The following is an 8,345-nucleotide window of genomic DNA, read 5'->3' on the forward strand; positions in this document are numbered from 1 at the left end:
CTTCCCTACTTTTTCCCTCTGGGATTTTCCCAAACAAAATGTCTTCTTTCCTCAGAAGCTAGCCCTTTGATTGCCTTTTTTTTAGCTACCTTCCCAAGCTTCCCTTGTTCTTAGTATTGACCCAGGAGTGCTCTTTGGTGGATTCTAAACCCCATGAAATGGTGAGCAAAATGTTATGTGTGTCAGCTGATGTACAGTCTTCCAAAGGAGGAGTCCATAGTTTACTATAAAGTGTCAACCTTCTGAACCCTTACCCAGCTGTCTAGCAACAACCCAGTTTGGAGGGAAAGAGCCCACGCTGCATCCTCTCAGGCTACCGTATCAGTCACGCTGTGATCTTTCCAGCATTGACTCTTCACTTGTGATTTTTATTTATTTTATTTTATTTAGATTCAACTAATTAATATATACTGTATTAGTAGTTTAAGAGGTAAAATTCAGGGATTCATCAGTTGTGTATAAGATCCAGTCTTCATCCCATCATGTGCCCTCCTTAACGCCCATCCCCCAGGTACCCCATCCCCCCACTCACTCGTGGTTTTTATTTATTTATTTATTTTGTAGAATTTATTTATTTATTTATTTATTTATTTGAAGATTTTATTTATTTGACAGACAGATAGATCACAAGTAGGCAGAGAGGGCAGCAGAGGGAGAGGGAGAAGCAGGCTCTCAGCTGAGCAGGAGCCCAACATGGGGCTGGATCACAGGACCCTGGGATCATGAACCAAGCCAAAGGCAGCTGCTCAACCAACTGCACCCAGGCACCCCTCACTTGTGATTTTTTTTTTTTAATTTTTTTAATTTTTTTTTTTTAAAGATTTTTATTTATTCAACAGAGAGATAGAGATTACAAGTAGGCAGAGCGGCAGGCAGAGGGAGAGGAGAAGCAGGCTCTCCGCTCAGCAGAGAGCCTGATGCGGGGCTCGATCCCAGGACCCTGGGATCATGACCTGAGCTGAAGGCAGCTGCTTAACCAACTGAGCCACCCAGGTGCCCTCACTTGTGATTTTTAAAGGAGGTGGATAGAGAGTGTGACAGAGAACTATGAATGTTTCTTTTTTGTGCTTTTTTTCAGCAGCACCAATGTTTGTTTCTAGTTGTTGTGCACTTACTCTGCTTCTTCTCTATATTCCTTCAAACCAAGGATAATTGATGCAATATAACAACAAAGATGGAGTTTATCGGTATTGAGTTCATCAGCCGTAGTTTGAGAATTTCCCTATTTCCTTGCTGTGAGCCTTTTAAAAAATATTTCCGATTCATGCCCAGCAGGAAATGTCTAAAAGTTTTTAATTTTGTTTTTTTTAAGTACACCCCATATTGTTCAGAAAAATATTTGAAGAAGCATTAAAAATCCACGGAAGATAACTTGGATACAAATAAAGTGAGAGAGTTTGGAGCGCCTGGGTGGCTCAGTGGGTTAAAGCCTCTGCCTTTGGCTCAGGTCATGATCCCAAGGTCCTGGGGTAGAGCCCCACATCGGGCTCTCTGCTTGGTGGGGAGCCTGCTTTCTCCTCTCTCTGCCTGCTTGTGATCTCTGTCTGTTAAATAAATAAATAAAATCTTTAAAAAAAAAATTCTTAAAAAAAAAAAGTGAGAGAGTTTAGTTATTTCCCCCTTCGTCATCGCGTCTGTCTCCACGTTGTGATGCAGCCTCCTGCTGTTCCCTGTGCCCTCTGGAACGCTCCTACAGCCTGATCTGCTTCCTGCCGGAGACCCGGCTTACGCGGGCACCCACTCCTTCTGCAGCCCTGTCAGAAAAATGCTGCTGCTTCTTTCACAGTCCACGCCCCACCTCCCAACCTGCCTGTATCTCTTCCCAATTCCCTTCCCAGACCATTGTGTCTTTGAGGACACTCTTCCGTGGTTCTGCCACCTGGTCTGATGGCTCTCTCCCTCCTTGTTACTGTTATTACTCCTACCACACCCATTTGCTGAAAAATTTGGCTGGCTCACACTTTCCCCCAAATCCTGCTGTCACCCAATTGTTGCCATCGTCTATGGGGACAATGCATCCAGCCCTGCTGCTTTCTGGTGCCTTTGCCTCCTCAGATCCGGTGACGTTCACCTCATTTCACTTCCCGTGACCCCTACTTAGGACTTTTCCTTGGCTCTTGCCTATACCCTAATGTATCTCCACGTCTGCAATTCAAATTCTGACCTTTCCCCCACAACCTTGTGTCTTCTCACATCTCTTCATTGGTTGTGCCAACTATATCCATTACTTGATCAGCTCCCCTTATCTTTACTTTCTTCTCTTTCTAAATTTCACTTCCAGGGTCATCCCTTCAGCCACTATCTTGTCGGTGCCCTCCAACTCCATGACTTATCTACCGTCCTTTCACTCTGCTCCTGGAAAAACCCCAAGTGTGCTCTTCCATGAGCCCATTTCCAGGCTTCTCAGAACAGGTCAGCACTACTGCAAGTTCATGTCCCCCCTCCTTGCCTGAGCTCTAGAGCCATCCAAAAGGGAGAAGACTGCAGTTGACCAAAACTGCAGAACCTTCAATGAATGCATCCTTTGTTCTTTCTTTACTTCTGTCAATTCTAGTCAAGAGGTCCTTGACTAGAATTAATTCCTTGGCAGTTAAAGACAATGAGTTGTTAGGGAAGCAGGACCCCTTGCCCCTCCATGTGTTTAATGAGGAACAATTAGGGAACTAAATTCAGTATAAATACAATATGCACCTTTGGAAACATAACTATCAACAATGAAAATCTTGGTTTTTCAGGCTCTCCCCTTTTTTTGAGATCTTTGAGACCACAAGTTCATGAGAAGAGAAATTAGGAGCTAAGAACTATTTATTTATATTTTTTTTACAATTATTTGTTTGGGTGAAAGAGAAGAGGGAAGAGAGAAAGTGTGTGTGTGGGCAGGGGGAAGGGCAAAAAGAGAGGGAGAGAACCTGAAGCAGACTCCCCACTGAGTACAGATCCTGATGTGGGGCTCGATCCCAGAACCCTGAGATCATGACCTGAGCCAGTACCAAGAGTCAGCTGCCCAACCGACTGAGCCACCCAGGTGCCCGGAGCTAAGAACTTTCTGAAATAAATATACATTGTGTTTTCATGTTTTTATTGTTCCAGTGATTAAATGAGATGTGTCCGTTTATAGAGCTGAAAAGAATCTAAAGCTATGGCTGGGACACTTGCAAAAAGCATTAGTTTGGTCCACTTCGTGATTCGGATTCCAGGTCATTCAGGTCCTCTCCACGAGGTGAACGCAGAAGAACTGTGCTTGATACTCCCAGGTGCTTTTTCTTCACTGCTCTGTGGTCCTTTCTGAGATCCTACCTACCTTATGTGACACTTTACAAAGTATTTTCACATTACATCTTGTTAGTCCTCATTGTCTCTGAGAGATTATAATTTCTATACTCTTAAAAATACTCTTATGTGAGGCTTGGGACTGAAAGCTAGGAGGCCATGGTTTTGAACCCCATTTGAACCCTTTACCCAGGCAGAAGTTTTGGATATAAGTTGCTATAGCAGCGAGAGCTATCCAGCCTTCTGGCTACTGAGTGAAATGCAGATGTTTATTAATTTTGGAAAATTAAATGTTTTTAACTAATTTAATATATTTCTTACATTAAATAAATTAATACAGTTTGAAGCTTAAATATATCCCAGAGAAACAAGGATTTCTGATGTCTGATAACGTTCTGTATTCAAAACCAATCCCCAAAAAACAAAACAAAACCAACCAATGCCCAAAGCTAGTCAATGAGAAGTACAGAAGAATAATATATAAATAGTTTTCACAAAACAGTTTCATCCACAGTGGGTTGATGAGGTAACAGATAACTTGCTGCTGTAACAGATAACAATCTCAGTGGCTTAACACAATAAAGATTTATTTCCTGCTTGCTCTATAAGGCCATTCTAGGACAAGGTTTTTTCTAAATAATGACTCTGCCATTCTCCTGAACAAGGGTCAGTAAACTTTTTTTTGAAGGGCCAGATGGTAAATATTTTAGGCTTTCTGGGCTGTATGATCTCTTTTGCAGCACCAAAACAACTCTGCACACAAAACAGCCATAGATGATATGGAAACAAATGACTGTGGTTGTGCTCCAGTAAGACTTTATTTATGAGACTAAAATTTGAATTTGACATAATTTGTATGTGTCACAAAATATTGTTGTTTTTGTTTTTGTTCTTTTTTTAATTATTCAAAATGCAAAACCATCCGTAGCTCATAGGTAGTACAAAAATAGACGGTGGGATGGATTTGGCACACAGACCCTAGTTTGCCAACACCTGCTCAAGGGTCTCTTCCAAGGCCTCACAGTTGTTCTCTGAAACCTCTACATCCCGAAAGTAATTAAGGATCTGGTGGGAGGTCCTGGGCACCAATCGCTATCCCACACTACACTCCTTTCCCATTTCATTGACCGGAAATACTCACAGGCCCTATCAGGATACAAGGGATCCAGAATCGGGGCACCTGGGTGGTGCCTTCAGCTGGTCATTAAGCGTCTGCTTTCAGCTCAGGTCATGATCCCAGGATCGTGGGATCGAGCCCCGCATGGGGGTCCCTGTGTGGCGGGAGCCTGCTTCTCCCTCTCCCACTCCCTCTGCTTGTGTCCTCTCTCTCGCTGTGTGTCTCTCTCAAATAAATACATAAAATCTTTAAAAAAATGAAGGATCTAGAATAGTTTTCCATGTGCCCAGAAGAAAAATGAAATGGTAAGGGGAAGAAATATTGAATTGCCATCAAATAATTTGTCTACATGTTCTCTTCTTCTTGCCTTTGCTTAAAGTAATACTCCCTTTCCTTTTCCCTTCCCCAGTCTGGGGAAAAGATTTATAATCTTCCTGCAGTGTGTCAGGATTTCAAGTTCACTACATCCTCACTTGTACATCTCTCTTTTTAATGATCTCCCTCCTAATGGGTGTGAAGTGGTAGCTCATGGTGGTTTTGATTTGCATTTCCTTCATGATTAAGGATGCATCTTCTCGTGGCTTATTAGCTGTTTGTGTATTTTCTTCAGAAAAAATGTTTAAGTTAAATCGTATTTTTATTGTGAGTTGTAAGAATTGTTTATATATTTTAATACAAGTCCCTTATTAGATAGATGATTCCATGGGTTCTTTTTACTCTCTTTATGGTATCCTTTGAAGCACAAAAATTTTTTGATTTTGATGTTATCTAATTTATTTATTTTTTTGTTTTTGTTGTTTATGCTTTTGATGTCGTAAGAAACCATTGCCTTATCCAAAATCATGGAGAATTACTCACAGGAGTTATGGTTTTAGCTCCTACTTCAGTCCCTGATCCATTTTGAATTAATTTTTGTTTATGGTGCACAGTAGTCCAACATCATACTTTTGCATGCGGATACCCAGTTATCCCAGCTTCATTTGTTGAAAAGACTATTCTTCCCCCATTGAATTATCTTGGCCAGTTGGCCACAGTTACGAAATTATTTCAGGACTCTCAATTCTATAGGTCTACCCTTATACCACACTTGAATACTTGAATACTTTAGCTTTGTCATAAGTTTTTAAATTGGGAAGAGTGAATCCTCCAACAACTTTGTTCTTCTTTTTTAATAATGTCTTTGGTGATTCATGATTCCTTATATTTATGTATGAACTTTAGGATCGGCTTAATTTAATTTGTTGATTTCTACAAAAAGCCAGTTGAATTTTTGATAAGGATTGCATTGGTGGTGCAGATTGGTTTGGGTAGTATTGCCATATTAACAATATTCAGTCTCCTGACCTATGAGAACAGGGGATGTATATCTCTTTATTAGGTCTTCTTTATTTCAGGAATGATTTGTGGGTTTTAGTGTTACAAGTCTTACAATTCTTTCTTAAATTTATTCTGAAGTACTTTATTTTTGTTAATGCTAGTATAAGTAGAATTTTTTTCTTAATTTCATATTCTGATTATTCATTGCTAGTATATAGAATACAATTGATTCTTATATATAGATCTTGTATTGTACAACCTTGCTGAACTTGTTTATCAGTCCTAATATTGTGTGTGTGTGTGTGTGTGTGTGTGCGCACTTGTGAATATTACTCAATGTCACATTCTCTGGAGCATTTAACACAGAGCCTAATTTTAACTAATATTCAGTCCATTTGTATTCCTCGCATCGATCTCTATAAATGCCCTGTTGCCACAGAAGCCTTCCATTTACCGAGTAATTTTTCAGTTCCCAATATCACTGAACCATTCTTTTTCCTCTTCACTCTCATCTGCAGGCTTGGGAACAATGGGCCGAGGCATTGTCACTGCTCTTGCGAAGGCCAAGATCCCTGTGATTGCTGTGGAATTGGACAAGAAGCAGCTAGAGACTGCTGATCAGATAATAACCTCCCTCTTGGAAAAGGAAGCATCCAAAATGCAGCGTAGCAGCCACCATTGGTTAGGACCAAAACCCAGGTTAACCACATCCCTGAAGGAGCTAGGTGGTGTAGATTTAGTCATCGAAGCAGTATTTGAGGAAATTAACTTGAAGAAGCAGGTCTTTGCTGAACTGTCAGCTGTGTGCAAGCCAGAAGCTTTTCTGTGCACCAATACTTCAGCCTTGAACATTGACGAGATTGCTTCTTCCACTGATCGCCCTCACTTGGTCATTGGCACTCACTTCTTCTCACCAGCTCACATCATGAAGTTGTTAGAGATTATTCCCAGCCAGTACTCTTCCCCTACTACCATTGCCACAGTTATGAATTTATCAAAAAAAATTAAAAAAATTGGAGTAGTTGTAGGTAACTGTTTTGGATTTGTTGGCAATCGAATGTTGAAGCCTTATTACAATCAGACATATTTCTTGTTGGAAGAGGGCAGTAAGCCAGAGGAGATAGATCAGGTGCTGGAAGAGTTTGGTTTCAAAATGGGACCTTTTAGAGTGTCAGATCTTGCTGGATTGGATGTGGGTTGGAAATCTCGACAAGGGCAAGGTCTTACTGGACCTATGTTGCCTTCAGGAACGCCTGCCCGAAAGCGAGGCAGTGAGAGATATTGCCCAATTCCTGATATGCTCTGTGAATCAGGACGGTTTGGCCAGAAGACAGGAAAGGGTTGGTATCTATATGATAAGCCACTGGGTAGGATTCACAAACCTGACCCCTGGCTCTCTGAATTCCTGTCACAGTACAGACAAACCTATCACATCGAGCCACGTGTCATTAGCCAGGATGAGATCCTCGAGCGCTGTTTGTACTCACTCATCAATGAAGCATTCCGTATCTTGGGAGAAGGGATGGCTGCCACTCCAGAGCACATCGATGTTGTCTATTTACATGGGTACGGATGGCCAAGGCACAAGGGTGGGCCCATGTTCTATGCCTCCACAGTGGGGTTGCCCACAGTGCTAGAAAAGTTGCAGAAATATTACAGGCAGAATCCTGATATTCCACAACTAGAGCCTTGTGACTATCTGAAAAAATTGGCTTACCTGGGCAACCCTCCTCTGAAAGAATGGCAGAGCTTAGCAGGACCCCCTAGCAGTAGACTGTGATTCAGCCTTCCAGGTTATGACTCACGTGCTTGCATCAGGAAATGCTCATGGAATTTCACTGATATTAAATCAAAAGATCCAAAGTAAGATTGCTCTGAAATACAAAGCAGCTGAACCTTCTCTTTGTGCCTTCTATCTGATTATTCTAATGGATCAGATCTTTAGGAATCTCCTTCCTATGCCTCTGAGTCCATCTTTATTGGATAAATCATTTCGATCGCAGTGAATAAACTCGTGTCAATACCATAATAGCTAAGGAGAGAAACTCAGGATTAAGTTGAGGTTTCCAAGTGCTTTGATTGTTGGAAATGTCAACAATGAATCCCTGGGGCGTCTGGGTGGCTCAGTGGGTTATTAAGCCTCTGCCTTCGGCTCAGCTCATGATCCTGGGGTTCTGGGATCAAGCCCCGCTTCCGGCTCTCTGCTCAGCAGGGAGCCTGCTTCCTCCTCTCTGCCTGCCTCTCTGCCTACTTGTGATCTCTGTCTGTCAAATAAAAAATAAATAAAATCTTTAAAAAAAAAAAAAAACAGAATGAATCCCTGATAAACGCCACTAAGCCATAAATTCATTTTGACCCCTTTCCACTTCACTCACACGGCACTGATAGGAAAACTTACGGGCCCTTCAACAAACCTTCACTCCGCAGCTCCTGACCATTTTGCACAGCACTTGGCAAACCCAGAATCCAGAGGCAGCATGAATTCAGCAGGGAAAGCTGTGGTGAAATTTAGCCCCTAGTCTCAAAGATGGAGTGGAGATAGTTGGCAGGTTCGAGTCAGCAGGAAGGGTCTCTGTGAGTGAGTAGAGAATTCACCCATGGAGAGGCAGAGGGAGTAACCAGAAAGAGAGGCAAGGTGTCA

At 41.8% G+C, this 8,345-nt stretch overlaps 1 protein-coding gene across 8 annotated transcripts in view; it reads left to right on the plus strand.

Annotated features, from left to right (window-relative positions):
- The window catches only part of EHHADH (enoyl-CoA hydratase and 3-hydroxyacyl CoA dehydrogenase), a 59,792-nt gene extending 51,908 nt beyond the window's left edge, over positions 1 to 7,884 (plus strand). For all 8 annotated transcript variants that reach the window (XM_032338511.1, XM_032338490.1, XM_032338501.1 and 5 more), the window contains one exon: positions 6,223 to 7,884. In XM_032338511.1, coding sequence (XP_032194402.1) covers positions 6,223 to 7,484 — 1,262 coding nt within the window. In that variant the 3' untranslated portion in view covers positions 7,485 to 7,884. The remainder of the gene's footprint in view (positions 1 to 6,222) is intronic.
- Positions 7,885 to 8,345: the final 461 nt, after the last annotated feature.

Source organism: Mustela erminea, chromosome 1, assembly GCF_009829155.1.
Source record: "Mustela erminea isolate mMusErm1 chromosome 1, mMusErm1.Pri, whole genome shotgun sequence".
Lineage (NCBI taxonomy): Eukaryota > Metazoa > Chordata > Mammalia > Carnivora > Mustelidae > Mustela > Mustela erminea.